Source organism: Ictalurus punctatus, chromosome 6, assembly GCF_001660625.3.
Source record: "Ictalurus punctatus breed USDA103 chromosome 6, Coco_2.0, whole genome shotgun sequence".
NCBI classification, from domain to species: Eukaryota; Metazoa; Chordata; class Actinopteri; order Siluriformes; family Ictaluridae; genus Ictalurus; species Ictalurus punctatus.
Window position 1 is genome coordinate 22,876,387 of NC_030421.2, and position 17,896 is coordinate 22,894,282.

At 38.3% G+C, this 17,896-nt stretch overlaps 1 protein-coding gene across 2 annotated transcripts in view; it reads right to left on the bottom strand.

The window, feature by feature from the left end:
* Positions 1-17,896, bottom strand: part of galnt13 (UDP-N-acetyl-alpha-D-galactosamine:polypeptide N-acetylgalactosaminyltransferase 13) — a 40,790-nt gene that overhangs the window by 2,869 nt on the left and 20,025 nt on the right. Inside the window, exons 9-13 of one of the 2 annotated variants that reach the window (XM_053681028.1) lie at positions 14,751-14,890; positions 10,545-10,643; positions 10,283-10,417; positions 10,048-10,077; positions 7,059-8,267 (exon numbers count right to left, since the gene is read on the bottom strand). In XM_053681028.1, the coding sequence (XP_053537003.1) occupies positions 8,082-8,267; positions 10,048-10,077; positions 10,283-10,417; positions 10,545-10,643; positions 14,751-14,890 (590 nt within the window). In that variant the 3' untranslated portion in view covers positions 7,059-8,081. Of the gene's footprint in view, positions 1-7,058; positions 8,268-10,047; positions 10,078-10,282; positions 10,418-10,544; positions 10,644-14,750; positions 14,891-17,896 lie in introns of those variants that run through there. The other variant, XM_017469138.3, reaches the window with a different exon arrangement.

Below are 17,896 nucleotides of genomic sequence, written 5' to 3' on the forward strand. Positions count from 1 at the left end.
TTATACTATTCAACCTCCAATCAGTGATTAAAACAAAAAATACTGATAAGAGATGTACATCTGTTTTATTACATTTATCAGCTGTGTCTACAATTATTGGAAATCATTGTAAATAAATATTACAATACACAGACTATAAATTGTCAGTATATTACTGGAGTAATTACTGTGATTTTGCAGTAATCCTGTTTTACTATGTATGCTATGGCAGATGGAATTATGTAAAATATCTGTTGCCTCCAGCTTTGGAAAGCAATCATATCTATGCTATAGCACATTTGGAAAAAGAGAAATCACAGGTAGATGGAAAAACTGAATTTTAAGGCCACTTTCACACCTATTTTTCTAGTTACTGTGTCCCAGTTAGAGACTTTTGAGACTTGTTTTTTACCCTGCTATTCAGTTTGGTTTAGTTTCACCCTGCATATAATTGAAAAAAAAAACAAAAGGCATAAAAAACCTGGGCATGAGGGGCATGCAGCATAGATTTGGCACTAGCATCCAGCATTTATTTGCCTTTTTGTCCATTGGCCCAAATATCCAGAATTCCAAATATCCAGCTCTGTTCTTGTGGCTCAGGGGTCAGTTTAGCTGCTCACATGTAAAAAAAAAAACAAAAAAACAAAAACAAAACAACAAAAACAAAAGTTGCACAGAACCGGAAAAACATGGCATGTTTGGTTCACTTCCTGCCATAGGGTCGATTCAAGGTCGAAACGCTTTCAGACAGCAATCGAACTGCACTAAATTCCCTTCCTCGCTCAGGTGGGCTCAGACTGGTTGGTCCACACTCGAGTAAACACACCCTAAGCCTGTTGACTAAGTGTTTGTGAAACACAGTAAGAGAGAAAATGTACATGTTACATCTGCTTCAAGTCTGCTTTCAGGACAACTCACACACACCTGAGTTTAAAATGCAAAGAGAAAAAAATTAATCTTATACATTTGTCTGCCAGGGATAATTAATCATATTGTAGTGATAATCCCTATACAATTATCCAAACTAACTGCAAGACATTCTATTCCAACAACAATTTATTTCAACTTCATTCAAAGCCAGAAGAGATTGTTCCAGTCATGCAGCATTTAGAACTCATAGCAGATTCGAACCGGGGGGGGGGGGGGGGGACCAGCCATGCTGAGAAAAGGCATGCTTCCAAAAAACCCTGCACTTAGTCTGGCCTACCTTAGTGCCATTAATAATAGTCTGTGCATGATGACGCATGAGATGTGTTGGACGTGTGGCTAGACTCTATTTACACTGTTCAAGTAGCAGCACAAGAAAGTAATGAGTGTGACTGGCCTCTGGTTTCAGGTTCAGTACTAATTACAAACAGCTCTCTGGGCTTCATAATTAAACACTGCCCTATCAAACAGCTGCTAGCTAACAGCTGAACAAAGTGAGTGTGTGAAATGCACATGATGGCATTACTGTTTAAATGGAGCTTGCTTACACTGATGTAATGATATGATCTGCTAGATGTACAGTAGAAACCTCAAATGAGTGGACTGGTATAGAGAATAAGATGTAGACAATTGAAGAATGTTTTTTCTTAATGCATGTGTGAATGTACAGAAGCATATGTTATATATAGCTTAGGCTTGGAAAAAGATTCAGCCATTTCCATCTGTTGTTACAAAAGGAGTTCCTGATGGTAATATTTAAATTAGCAAGAATCTAAAATAAACACAATGGACCTGAGATTCATTTATCAAAAGCGCTAGAAAAGATTTAATAATAGTACACTGAATTCTATGCAGTTTCATTTGGGCTAAAGAATATGTGAATGAGATCAATGTAGGCATCTCTTTAAATAGTGCACATGGATGGATTTCAACATAAAAATAGGTCATGGAGAAATCAGTGTTCGTTAAACAAAGATATTACATGTAGTCATCTCCAGAAATATTGGCACCCTTCATGAAAATGTGCAAAAAAGAATCTATAACACGAATAACACGTACAAGTGATGTATTTGGCTTTATTATGGGGACACCCTGTAGTTTTATTTTAACACATTTAAACACATTTTAACACGTTTTCTACAAAAGTAGCATCCAGCAATGAATATTTGCAGAAACCTCCCATGGAGAAAATAGCAGCACTGAGCCTCCTTCTGTAATGTCTAACAAGGTTTTAGACACTTATAGAAGAATCTTTTACCACTAGAACAGTTTCTTTATATTCTTAAGCTTCTTTAAATTCTTAGGTTTACTCACATGGACTGGACTCTTCTACCCTTCGGTTTTCTCCATGGTGATGAATAATAAAGGGATTTTATATTCATGCCATATTTGGTCAAAGACAACAATAAATATTGTAGGAGTGTCGATATTATGTCAAAAGGTTTTTGCATGAAGAAAAAGTAAGCATTTTCTCCCACTGTTTAAGTGGAGGGTCCAACCGATTCTGTCTGCCGATTATTTTGTACAATCATTTGTGCCACCGAAGGGTGCCAAAAAGTCCGACTTCACTCTATGTCAAGCCTATAAATAAGCCAATAAATGTTTCAGTAAAATCTTCTATTCACAGCAAGAGAAACAAAAAGGTCAACGCAGTGTAGTAAGTGAGTGAAAATGTGTCACCCTTCACAAGGCTTGAAGATCAGGTAATTAAATGTGGCTGGTGTGTAAGAGTGTGCCCCTGATGAGGAATACCGATCATACACATGTCTCTGTGTGACAGCAGCAGCAGAGTACAGGGAACACACTGATGTTCTGTTACTCTAATGACTGTTTTTGGTCACACCGCTCCTACACACATCACATAGTCAAGAACATTCACACACATGCCTACACCACCCAAGCGGGTTCTAAAATAAATGACAAGATTCAAATTTTGCTAGAAAGTTTTTCAGCAATAAAGGAGAAGTTGGTCAGACTTTCTATAAAGCCCATATGCATAAATCATTACACCTTGCTTATACAGTAGTTCTTTGTAAGTTGGTATTGATTTCTTGTAATTTCAGAAACTTTATTACATTTTTGTAATTTAATCAAATAATGCCTCGTAACGCTTTAGTAAGTCTGGAATAGCACTCGACAGGCTGTACTGTTATATGAAGATAACCTACGCCAAGCCCAACGTAAAGCAGATACCAGTCTAACATGGATTATTTTACAATATGAGTACATTCTGAAATTAATTATTCCTCTTGTACCACAGTGATTTGCCAAAGATTAAAATTTGTCATTTATTAAGGAATCATACTTTTTAACCATTTAAAGTTGCATTTCATCTCATGGCACAACCACAAATTAGTTCCTGTTATCACTTATGTTGTAGGAGTGATAAACAGTCCTTCCTGTACCAGCCTCTATTATTTTAAATACAAAAACAAAAATAAAACAGCTTGTCATGTTACTGTAGTCCCAGGGGTGTGTGTGTGTGTGTGTGTGTGTGTGTGTGTGTGTGTGTGTGTGTGGAGGACTCTGGAGACAGGCAGTTTTTTAAATGGAGCTTCTTGCTTCCTTTTAATTTTCTTGGCCGTCTTCTTCCCATGAGCACATGCCTCCTCCCCTTAATAACTGTCCACAAAATCAAACACTACGCCACTCAGGGCTTGTTACATTCACATCCATGTTTTAAGTTCCAGTTTAATGTAAGTGTGTTGTGTGCGCTTTGTCAGCTTAGTCAGTAGAGTCTCTCTCTCTCTCTGGCTCACAGCTTTGCAAATAAAGCACATACACGATCAGCCAAACCATAAAAACCACTGCCAGGTGAAGTGAATAACACTAATTATCTCTTTACAATGACACCTATCAAGGGGTGGGATAAATTAGGCAGCAAGTGAACAGTCAGTTCTCGAAGTTGATGTGTTGGAAGCAGGAAAAATGGGCAAGTGTGATCTGAGTGGCTTTGACAAGGGCCAAATTGAGATGACTAGTTTGTCATCTGATTGTGTCAGAGCACCTCCAAAACGGCGGGTCTTCTGGAGTGTTCCCAGTATGCTAGTTAGTACTTAATAAAAGTGGTCCAACGAAGGACAACCGGTGAACTGGCGACAGGTAATGGGCACCCAAGGCTCACTGATGCACGTAGAGAGTGAAGGTTCATCTGTCTGGCCCAATCCCACGGAAGAGATACTGTAGCACAAAAAAGCTTAAAAAGTTAACACTGGCTATGATAGAAAGGTGTCAGAAAACACAGTGCATCGCAAATTGATGCGTATGAGGATGCGTAGCTGCAGAGTACCCATGCTGACCCCTGTCCACCACCAAAAGCGTCTACAGTGGCTACATGGACATCAGAACTGGACCATTGAGCAATGGAAGACGATGGTCTGGTCTGATGAATCACATTTTTTTTTACATCATGTGGATTTGTGCATCTTTTACCTGGGGACAAGATTGTACCAGGATGCACTATGGGAAGAAGGCAGTGTGAAGCAATATTCTGCTGGGATACATTGGGTCCTGGCATTCATGTGGATGTTACTTTGACACGTACCACCTACCTAAACTTTGTTGCAGACCAAGTACACCCCTTCATAGCAACAATATTCCATAATGACAGTGGCCTGTTTCAGCAGGATAATGCGTCCTGCCACACTGCAAAATTTTCAGGAATGGGTTCAGGAACATGACAGAGAGTTCGAGGTGTAGACTTGGCTTCCATATTCCTCAGATCTCAATCTGATCGAGCATTTGTGGGATGTGCTGGACAAATAAGTCTGATAAATGGAGGTCCCACCTCACAACTTACAGGGATTGCGGATCTGCTGCTCACGTCTTCGTGCCAGATACCACAGCACACCTTCAGAGGTCTAGTGGAGTCCATGCCTTGATGGGTCAGAGTAGTTTTGGTGACACAAGGGGGACTTACATAATATTAGGCAGGTGGATTTAATGTTACAGCTGATCTGTGTATGTAAACTGTCTGTAATCACAAACAAGATGAGATTAATCACACATTACCTAAATGAGTTACTAAGAAACCAGATTGCTCTGACCTGAAGACTTCCCCATGGCAGAAAACGTACTATTACATACCACTGACACCTGAGCTAAATGTCTCCTTCGCTACAGAAAGCTTCACCATATCAGTCAAAACAGAAACGTCACCATATCAACAACGATACATTTTTTCTTTGTTAAGCCTTAGATTATGTGGAGCATCCACTATACAAGTCCCTGTGAACAAGCTGTTACTATAGAAACTATACTATAACGTATAAGAACAAGTACATTAATATAAATTGTTTATGTTATAGCCGGAACTACTGTCAGAGAATTCAACAGTGTTCTGGTGCATGTCATGTACTTTAAAAATAATTCCTTGATAACTTGTAATGAATAGTGAAACTTGCATTACAATGCCATATGGCAATCTATTGCACAACCTTTATAACTAATAATGACCTCATCACTGAGTGCTTCATGTAAATTGAATGAGCTGTTAAATTATTCCTCATTGTAAGTTGTAAACCCCTATTAACTTTATATTTGTCATGCAATATGGAAACACTCGTTTCCAGATTAATTACAAAAACAGATACAGGCACATTACATTGATGACAAGAACACGCATATATAGCATCTATTTAACCTCGGAAGGACAGGAAGCCCTGTTAAATTTGAAATGTTTATATAACTAAGAAAATAGAATGACATTTTCTTCACATCATCAAAGTACATTATTTATTTAATATTATTAGAGGTTTATAGGGCATTATTAAAAATGTTAACAAACAATCATTATCTACGTACAAAGAAAAATGAGTGCAGCTATAATGCTTTATGGAAATGAGCTTCATAGAAAGTGTTACCAAAAACATATGCGAACACGTCTATACCCCAATCATGTTTCAGTCAAGGTTATATAAAATATTGCGTGACGCAAGGACACATCACCCTAAGACTGATGAGAAAAAATATGAGATCCAACTGTGAAAAAACATAACAGACACACAAAAAAACTCAGTAACACAAAAAGATTAACGGCCTGAAAAGCAACATAGCACTCCCAGCATAAAAAGGGGCAGACAGGCCATTATGATTCAGAGTTCTGGTAATAAATATATATTTAAAAAACAACAACAACAAAAAAACACCCTGTTTGTGCTGAGCACAGCTGTGGCATGGCTGTGTGCGAGTGCTCAGATGCAGCCATGCTCTCTGAGAGGCCAGGGCCATGAAAGAGGTCTTTCACAATGAGCGATCACTTCAAAAGAACTCGCAAACAAAGACAAACCTATTTCAGAGCACCGCGCATACATAATCAGGCCGTGTTATGGAATAACGATGCCTCCTAAGCTCTTACTCAGTGAGGGTTGGCATATGTAAAATGAACCAGTGACTACCAAATTTTCATATAAAATATGAAATATTTAGGTAAGGAACATAAACGTCAAATAAGATTTAATTTCATGCAGTGGTGCTGAAAAGGTCCTGGTGACGATGCTGTGTGTATGCAGCAGCTCGTGTGGTGTTTGTTATTGCTTCGGGTGAGCTCCTGACCTCTCATATACCACCAAAAAGGTCAGCAGTAATAGATCCTAAACACCCTGGAATCTGGCTTGAATACAAACGCCATCAGGCTTCTGGAACTGACAAGATGTGCCTAAAGTTCAAACCTTCACACACACAAACAAATACTCACTAAAACTAGCAAACACATTTACATTTTAGTCTACATGATCTAAACTAACATCAAGCTAATCTACTTTGAAAACAGGCCCAGTCCTCAAATACTCCCTTTCTTCCACATATATTATACAACAATTTGTTCAGTTGCAGGAAATATAATCAACAAGTCAGTTATTTCAGCTGACAGGGAATGCCATTAACTACAGGAAAGACACTAATGTACTGTAAATGAACTTAAATTTGACTCAATATTGATTTATTTTTCATGTTTATCAGTTATTCCCATTAAGATTCATCCCATTTACTAAGGGGAGCTGAACACCTACAACTGCTAAATCATCAGAAAGAAAAAGTAAATAAACAATAGCAGATATTGTGCATACTATAATAATATAAATGTACATTATTTATTATAATTAGTTTTATATTACAGCACTGTTGGGTGCTTGAATCTGATGGGACATTTTCTAGTCATTTTCTATACCAGCAGCTCTGACAGTAGTGACGGCTGCAAGGTTTTAATCAGTGCACTCATTCTAATATGTTGTCACTTCTATAGTAACAACTGCATTCATGGGGACCTGTATGGTAGAAGCTCGACATAAACTGTCAGAGGTGAAGCTGTTCTTTTATGTTTCCCTTCTGGGGAAAGTTTGGACAGAGGGCTTCGAGTAACATTTTCTCAGTAACATCACAAGTTACTTATTTTGTCTTATATTTTCAAAAAATGGAGACTGGTGTTGTAGCATAAGTGATAACAGGAACTAACTTGTATCATGGACATTCTACAAGGTTATATGTAACTGAAAACAGATAAAACATACAACGTGCCATCTTTTAATAAATAAAACATTATTAAATTTAGCAAACTGCTGTTGTGTAAGAGGAAGAAAACACTTCAGGATATACTATTATGGGGAAAAAAAACAACCTTGGGGTGGTAAGGGGATCACACCACCCATTCAGTGATTATTTTCCTATTACGTTCCTATATGTCCTGCTGTTCTTTTTCCCTTACTTAATATTGTATTATTTTTCTCTGGAGAGAATCTGCGATAGAGCATTGGATAGAAACACATTTGCTTTGCTATGTCCATGAAACACTCCGCACTCTCTTCAGCATTGATCCTATCTTCTGTTTTTATTAGGGTTGTTCATTATGGAACCTATTTTTATCAATATAACGCACTATGAGGTAAGTACAGTTACTCCCTGATATCCAGTAGTCCAGTAGTTAGACTAATTGCAGGTTATTCATTCATAGCAAGTATGAGCAACTAGCTAATTTTAACTAATATAACTACTTTATTAATGACGGAAAGGTGAGAAAAACTGACTTATCCAATAAGAAGCTATTATGAATCATGCATGAGGTTAGAGGCTGAATATAGCACTCATTGAGAAGTGTTTCTAATCTCTGACTAAAGGCTGAGTACAGAGAACTGGGCCCTTAAACCTTCCAGCACTAACCTGTTGTGACCTGGGCTCGCCAGTTACAGAAAGTAATCCGTGGCGCTGGAGTAGAGCTTCCTAACAACCTCCAGTGTGGTATAGTTCCTGAGGACCCAAGACTGAAGCGGATTATTGTCACAGTACTCCACCGTAGGCCCGTACGTCCCATCCTCCAGCCGACTGATGGTGAGGCATGACTGTGTGATAATGTGCAGGAACGTGCCCTTCTGATGGTCACCATTGCACACCACACAGAGCATCATGAATGAACATGAATGGTACACCGCGCAACACGGACACACCAGGATCTAGTGTAGAACACAACACTGCTCTGACACTATTTTCTAACACAGTACAAGTGCATGTGGCAAGCTTAAAGATGATGAGTCTTGGGAATGATGTATGGATATAAGAGACCAAACTGGACGCCTGGCCTAGTACTGCAGTAATCTCTACCATTTTCCCCAAATTAAAAGTGATCTTGGCGTAAGTGCCAGGATTTAAAAAATAATGTGATATATGAATAACTAAACATCTATTTTTAAATTTTTACCATCTACTCTTCAAGCAGTACATGTGAAAAACTGGTTTGCTGACAGTGAAATATTCAGCATAAAAAAAAAAAACCTATTAAACTTTCATGATCTGGAATTTTGTAGTCAGCAACAGCTTTTAAAAATAGCTTCAATATGGGCTGCATTGACAGACTGTGACATTTCTCAAAACCCAAAACCAGTGAATATTTTATGCCATATAAATTACTCATCAAAATGATTTTTCAGCAGTCTAGGCCAATATATAAATAAACTGGTCTACAGGGGCTTTCAGAAGAGTTGTTGAGGAGGCCTAAATAATTTGGCGGTGAAAACACAATTGGGCACATGGATAGGCCAACACTACAGCCCAATTTTCTACAGACAAGGATGTCTGTGACTAAAATAAGTGTTCTTTTCTCAACTTTCACTCCCGAGCCTCTTGTGGTGAGGTCCTCTTTCATATGTCATGCCTAAATACTTCCACAAGTAGACCATTCAATCAATGTGGTTATACTCAGATGTTGTTAATACAGATACCATCACAATATATTTTCATATCCTGGGTGTTTCTAGTTAATATAGGGCCATTTATAATTAATTAAAGGACAACCATGACTTCTAACTACTTACAAGAAATTTTCAAGACTGAAACTTTACTAAGTTACATACAAAGCTTTACATAGGCTACAATTTAGTTTCAAGATCTATACTGCATTATAAAGTTATAATTAAAACCTACAGATGATGCAGAGCTGCCAAAATATATGGTTTAGCCATAGCAGTTACAATTTTTATCCCATTGCGATAGCAATACGGAAGACATCTATATCATAACAATACCTTTCCTACTATAAACTATACTTTTCCAGATAACGCGCTAGTCAGTCAACTATGAATAAAATTAGGCTGGTAGAAAAGCCATTTGCTTGTGCCGATGTTATTTAGGTGAACTTTGGCCTGTTTATCGAGACGACAATGCAAAATACTCTTTTTGCTCATAAGACAGAGGTTTGTGAATTTACAGGTTATTCAATAATCAAAGCACAGGAAAAGTGTGTTCTCATTGATAAAAATCTTATTTCTTATAATACATCTGCAAATATTGCATGCTAATTATATTATATGCTTTATTATGTTCAACATCTGAATTGGACCAGACCAGAAATTTTGTAACAACTGTATAAAGTAAGCTCACATACTCAGGTGACTGCTTATAACTCCAAATCTCCAGAATGCAGTTATATTCTGTTAGCATGGAGATTTACTGTTTGCCAATCTACACTAGGGATTTTGTGGTAGAGTTATGCTTTTCCTTTGTTAGTTAGTGTTGGCGCCACTAGATATTGCTACATCAGTACAAAGAATTTATAAATCCAATTCACAAGGACTTCTTAAGAACAAGCCACATTCTACTCTGCTCATAACCAACACATGAAACTACCACAACATCCAGCAAAATAGCTTATCTTACCTTAAAATCATATTCCCACTTGCCAGCATACTAAGCAATGAGAATAATGATGCTTTCAAGTAACTTGTAGATCCTGGTATTCAACCACAATGTCCTTGAAATTCAAAGTAAAAATGTATGGCTTCTAGCACCATCTGGTGCTCAAACACAAGTGTTTCAAATCAAAGGTTAGCACATATCCATGTTGAGGATATGAGTATTTCAATCTTACTAGGTCAAAATCTTTAATACACACCTCAGCATCATACTCAAACATCTGATTGCCTTTCATGTGATGGCACTTCAGCATGATGACGGGGCCATTCAGACGGGACACGTCCAGACACAGGTCATCGGTACGGATTTCTTTATCTGCTGTGTATGAAAACACCTACACAGCACACAGTGCGCACACACACGTTATAACACTTAACAAGTTCTCTGGTGTAGATTGAAGTATGATGGTGAAAATAGTTCTGAACGGACAGTGTGTGTGTACTGGGTTAGTGTGTTCTCACTTGGTTCCCACCCATCCCGTGGCAGTTAAAGAAGCCGACTTTCTCGTTCTCTTTCCTTCCCATGTTGTCCACACACTGGTTGGTCTCCACGTTTCTGATCTGTGGATGAAGCAAGGCCAAGACTGTTTACCATATTGATAAAGGACACTATAGAACTCCAGTTACAAATCATATTACAAAGCTATACATATTTCTGCTGCTTTGTTCAGAGACGCGTGCACACAACGCTGAAATGAAATCAACAACTTAATACCCTGGAATTAAAGTTATATTTGACAACTAAGCTTTTAATCTTTTAATGTGTTCTATACTATTTTTTTCATAAGCTGTGTTTTGTTTTAAAACACATCACATATACACTATATGCCCAAAAGTATGTGGACACCTGCTCATCATAACCATATGTGGTTCTTCCCCAAAATGTTGCCACAAACTTGGAGGTGCAGAATTATATAGGATGTCTTTGTATGCTGTGGCTTTACAATTTCACTTCACCGGAACTAAGAGACCCAAACCTGTTCCAGCATGTTCCTATTCACAAAGTGAGCTCCATGAAGACACGGTTTGCAAGGCTAGAGTGGAAGAACTTGAGTGGCCTGCAGAGAGTCCTGACCTCAACCCCACTGAACACCTTTGGGATGAACTGGAATGCTGACTGCGTCCCAGGCCTGCTCATCCGACATTAGTGTCAGACCTCACTAATGCACTTGTGACGGGATGAGGAAAAATTCCTACAGCCATGCTCCAAAATTAATGGAAAGCCTTCCTAGAAGAGCGGAGGTTATTATAACAACAGCAAAGGAGGGGCTAAATCTGGTATGGGATTTTCAAAAAGCACATACTGTATGGGAGTGCTGGTCAGATGTCCACAAACCTTTGACCATTTAGTGCATTTAATAGCACATTAATAACATACTTAGAGCATTACCTCATTTTTGAAAAATAAATAAATAAATCCATATAATTCCAAGACTGGGGACTAGCAGCTTTAAAAGAATGTAAAGGATGTCAACAATGCAAATCTAGTAAAATCCAAAATACACTTTAAATAAGCAATCATTTGATATTGAAAGACACAAACCAAACAGAGAGAATTTAGAATAGTTTGGAATATACAAACATTCAAGTTCTAAACAAGACAGCAAATACAAATTAAGTTAGAGATAAGTGAAGGATGTTGGTGTATCCCATACATGGTCTGAAAGTATAGCTGTCACATGGTCTTCTGTCTATGCTGTATAGCTCTGTGTCCTGTATACTCTACACATGGAAGATGAATATGCAAAGAGGTTTCATGTATAGTATACATGGCACATGAGTGTTGTTTGTTGTTCTCTGTGTTGGCACAATTATCACAAAAAAAGGCCCCTGCATGAGCTTTCAAATAGATGTCGTGGTATGACTTTAGTCATGATTGCACACCACTGCATTTAGACCTGAAGCGTGCAGCTAGAGCAACGTGAACAATGTGCAAACTATTCTCAATATTCTTAAACTGGACGGTGAGAGAACTGACAGTGCCAAGCAGTGATCCTGGTACATGTAAAAGTTAAAAACTGAGCTTGCTAATTTCTGGAAAGGGGGGGGAAAAAAAAAAAAAAACTGTTCCTGATGTTGCTCTCAATCTTGTCAAGGAGATGAGAAAGAAAGATCCTAAAATTAATTAATGTAATTGCATGTTGTGCAGTCACTCAATCTCCACCAAGTCTGTAGCAATCGTTTCCTGCTCTTGTAATTAAGAACAAGTGGCCTTGACTTGCCCATGTGCCTGGCAATGTCATTAAACAACACTGAAACAAGTCATTACAGTTCATTCATAAAATACACTTTACCTGCAGCACATATCACTTACAATCATGGATCACTGTTTAAAGCTCTACTCGGTTCCATCTTTAATGATTGCGAAATCAAATAAGTCAGCTACTAATTTAGAAATATGCTATCTATTTGGGTAGAGTCTATTCATAATGGAATGTTATTAACTATTCAGGAGTGAGGTTTATAATTACATAACATAAAACCTAATGTGTCTGTAGTAAAAGTGATATAAAGCTGGTTGAGGTGGAGAGCCCTCAGCAAGCTGAACCAGCAGCAGAGGTGTAATGGGCAAGATTTACTGCAGAGTTGTAAATGATCAAGCCTCACATAACATCTATATAACATCTATAACACTCAATTTCTCCAAACAGTATCTCACACTGGCTCAGAAGCCCATTATAAATCAACAGCTCAGGCTGCCAACGTTCCCTGACTCCATGGAGACTATTAGCTTAATAGACCTGAACCTGGGCTTTAAAACTAATTCAGTGGCTCTTGTGCAGCTATACTTTGAGCTGAGGTATACTAAAATATATCAAATATGTCTCTCTAGCCAAAGGTATTACATGTTAACGCCAAGATAGATACTCATAACTCTTGTGCAAGATGCTAATTGGAGCTCAGTTCTGGTGCATTCATAGCAGGAGATTTTAATCATGTTACCTCTTGGTTTATGGTTTATTTATTCCATAAAGTGTACCAGATACTAACCTTATAACAAATGGATCAATGAATCAGTTGGCTAAAATCGCTGAAGCACTATCCTAATAACAAAATAATAATTCTACAGTTCTGCTGGTTCCAACTAAAAATGTTTTTCATTCATTCGTCTTGGTATGGGTGTGAGGTAGGAAAACTTTGCTTTAGCCTGAGATGGTCTGAGCAGAAACAGGCCACTGCTTAAAATATGAACGTGGTAGCACATAACACTCAACAGGTTAGCTGCATTACAAAAGTCCCACCTCTCAGTAAAAACAGCCAATCGTCTTGTTGGTTAAGCTATTCAGAGAGAGTGCCTAGCCTATCAAAATGCACATGATGCATGTGCAGATGTTTCACATTTTACTCTGTTAGCTATGGAGAAATGTGCATGTGCTGTAGCTGGAGCAACCTGAAAAAAACATCAGTTCCATGTTTTAAAATGGAGCTTGTCAAACCATTTCTGATTTACGGCTCTCCCCCTATTCAAGTAGATGGCAGTCTGGTCTTCTACGACTGAAAATAACTGCCTGTGAGCATTGCAAAGATTGGACAAACTGAGTGGACAGACTTTACAAGAAGGATCATTTAAATTCTCAGATGATTGCACTCGTTGTCCTTGGGCTCACAGAGCTGGTTGCCACGTTCAGCCCAGTGGTGTGGTGTTCTGAGTTTGCGGTCCACTGGGTGGTGAGAATCAAACGGCAAATACTGATCCATGTTACTTTGTTTCCAAGAGACTGCACTTCATAAAAATTGCCGTTTGGCTTTCTGCATACTATGCAGGTCAAGAAGGGAATTTTTTTGTCTTATGTGTCTTCTAATGTAAGCCTGTTATAGTTGCTCACTGAGCTGATATGTTCAACTTTCTGAAAGCTTAGACTCAATTCCATTAGCCTCTCGTCACCCCATGGCCCATCAGCTGGCAATCGCACACCCCTCTCAGGCACTCAGTGCTCCATCAATGTCTCACTGTCCTAACTGATTGAATACTGGTGGTCCACATCAATTTTTTATTTCCGATTTTACAGAGATTGGGGCAGGGGCTTTCATCTCTGAGCAGATCTTTTATGGACATGAACAGAATATGAGGACAACTTTTACAAAAAGTTGTAATATATTACAAAAAGTGTTCTGGCTTAAAAACATTTTTAATAAAAATCCATTGTTGGACCCCCTGCTGTTTGCTAATCAGCCCCATGTTGATAGAGATGATGCAATCATTTACATGGCAACCCAGTGAAGATGAGGCTTTTCAGCATTGTTTGGTAGGAAACCAGGTGACATGCAGTTTTGCACCCCTGTAATCTGAAAGATGACAAACTACCTGCCTTACAGACCACAATTTGTGAGACAGATGACATTTCTATCAGTCTGTTGTAGTGAGGTGCTATTTTCTACACTGCGGTTTTCTGGTGATGCAATAAAAAGGAGACAAATGATCAGTTGATCTGTCTGGCAGCTGGAGGCATTGCCATTCACAATATGAGCTTTGACTCTGCAAACAATGGTGTGATGTTAGTCTATGTCTACAGATGAAACACTGCTTCATTCTTCACAAAACTAAGAGTGAATTTCTTGCTGCATTAGAACAGCAAGTGCGTTATGATTACAATATTAATCCTATAATGCAGCAGGCCTAACAGGGAATACTGGAATAAAGTAACATGAGCCCAGAAAGTTGTATACCTCTCCAAGTGAATAGTATCTGCGTGGTATCTGTGAGTCAGGGTAGATGTTCTCCAGATACCAGGAGAAAGGTTTACACTGCAGAGCTTCTCTCAGAGCCTTGCGAGCAGATACGTCTCCGTAGTCCACTCGCACCACACCTGCACAAATACACACCTATTACTATACTGCACAGCACTGTAGGCAGAACAGGGAAAAAAAAAAACTTTAAACACGTGATATTGTGCATGGTGTGTGTGTGTGTTCTGAAACTTCACTGGAAAGAAACAGCAGTGATATTGGTTGAAAGTCCTGGGATGCATGCATCAGATTTTAGATATAGAGCCATTTTAAATCATTTTAATATTTGGAGAAAGTTTGTGGGATCAATATTATACTGTATAATATTCCCCTCACATTTTAAGAACTAATGTGATGATGTATTAGAACAAGTGCATTAATATAAACCTGTGATTTGAATGACAATAGAGACTACTGTCAGAGCTGCTGTTATAGAATACTAAACAACATTTTCCTGACCAATCAGATGTGGTATAAATATTAGTTGATACCGTCTGGCCAATCAGATTTGAAAATTCAACAGCACTTTGGTATAATGAAAACTAATACAGTCTGGTTCTGTTTAGGGCTTAGTGGATGTCCATAGACAGTAGACCCTTAATCTCAGGGTCGTGGGTTTGAGCCCCATCTTGGGCACCCAAACCCAGCCACTGGGATTGCATCATGAAGGGCATCCAGTGTAAAACCTGTGCCAAATCGAAATATGTGGATCATAAACCGGATTGCCATAAGGGAGACAGATGACCTGCTGTGGTAACCCCTAAGATGTATGTAATGTGAATTAAATCTTTCAATAAAGTTTGACTGAAAAACGCAACCCCTGACTGGAGCAGCCAAAAGAAGATTTGCGCTTCAAAAATGCATCAGTTTCCCTCAACCACTAGGGGGAGCGTCAGTATCAAATTTCTTACACTTAAGACTCAAAGCTTTCTCTTTTCTTATAAGTTCACTTATTTTTAAAGTTGATTCTGTTTTTGATATAATAAATTCCCAAAGAAAATATAGATCTGTTGTTTATTATTTTTATTTTAAAATATATGAGATGAATACTACATATACACTATACTAATACTATATTAGTTAAGATGACAACCTGCCAACACCCCAAAAATCCTCTTCTTTGCAACAGCTGTAAATCTACACTGGCTATGCCACCCAGGGCTTTTGTGCTGCCCCCAACCTAGAAGCTCATTTATCATTTCTGCACAGAGGACTCCTCCAATGGGATATATTTACAGTAATCCCTCCTCCTCTCACCAACCCTCTCCCCTCCATCTTTTCTTAGACCACCAACGTTACCACATTTCACTCTCAGCATACCTTAAACACCTCCTCTCTCCAACTGTGGCAGTGACAGGAGAGGCAGCAATCACGAACAAATCATATTACTTGCCCTACTAAACAATGCAGCATGACCTGGTTATTGGACAACTATGTTACCCTCATGTCCCATAGGAGCAGGAAGTACACTGCTCATGAACACGCGAGCAGCAGAGCACAACTGAACGATGCTCTGAATACTGAGTGACACTTATAGTACAAAGCCAGGAATGAATAAAAGATGGCAGATACAGTAGCTGGGTGAGATCCTGCAGGTCCCTGCTGCACAAGCACAGAAATAGCCCATGTCAGCAGCAGTTTCTGTGATTGATGGGTGTGATATTTAAGTGGAAAATATTTGGGCTGATGTGCTACTGAAAAATGCTGAGCAACAACAAAAAAAAAACTCTAGAGGGACACTGTGGGAGGCTCAGCTGATGAAGTGCTCCAATTTATCAAGGCCAACACAAAGATTTGCCACATCAGCTCACAAAGCCACAGAGACACACTAACCTCACTAGTTTATAACAGGTTGAATTGTGGGTCAGTATACACCAAGGGCATTCCACTAGGGTTGTGCCGATAAAGGATGATATCGGGGATAGCTGATGCCTTGGAGGATATGTCAAGACGATACTTGGCTCGCTTTCCCGTGACAATACAAGTAAGTAAATAATTAAATAAATTAGTAACGAAACAAGACAATAAATAAGTAGATAAATTTTTAAATAGGTGAGCAAATAAATACGTGATAATATCGTGTATCGGTGATCCCATAGGCTGACCATAGGATGATCTGATTACAGAGAAGATTGCTCAACACTACACTCCACTAAGGTTAATTTTCTTAAGGTTAACTTTTGTTAACTAAGGTTAATGAATGTCCAGCTACATAAAATGTCTTGTTTATAAAGGGCCACCAACTAGCAGGTTTACTAAATGGTGACATTTTCCTTTTAATGCTTAAGCATTTGTAATCAGCAGGCTTGGGGACTACATGTCCTTTTTTCAGACCTTAAAAAAGCATCTAAATTTGAGAAAATCTCCGGGATTCGGCTTTAATTTCATTACGATGTGCTTATGGCCTAATACTTCATCATGTGTGTGCATGTTTGCATTGCTTTAACTCCTCTCTGTAATTCTCGCCTTCTTGCACACCGATTGGTCTATTATAAAAGGCTTGCGGTAACTATTGGCCAAATTCTACCTCTCAACCATTATCCTACTCTCAGCAAACGTGCAAAGGTGAAGCGTTGTTGAGTACGGCATCAACACAGCAGAAAATGACAGCTGTCCTGAGTCGAAACAATGCCCATGGCCATATATGGTCATTTTTTATTTCATGTTATTACATTGCTTCGTGTAACATGGCCATTCAAATGTGTGAATTATGGCAGAAGGTGCACTCATAGCATCTGATTTTTTATTTTATCCCATGGACATTCAAAAGAAGGAAACTAATTTTTTATATATATGTTGTTAGTGTGTCTTTTTGTCTTTTTCAGTGGATTAAAGTTATTTATTTTATTAAAACACATCCCAACATTGAACTAACATTGCTCTAAAATAAGCTCTAAATAAAAGTATTTTAGATCATATTTATTTTCCCTTGACTTTATTTACATATGTGACCTTGAAGTAATCCAAAAATAATCAGTTTACATTACTTTCATATTGTGACACTTGGATTACGTTACCGATTACATTTTTTGTGAAGTAATTTGTAACTGTAACAGAATAAGTTTTTAACCCTGGTGATTAGTTCA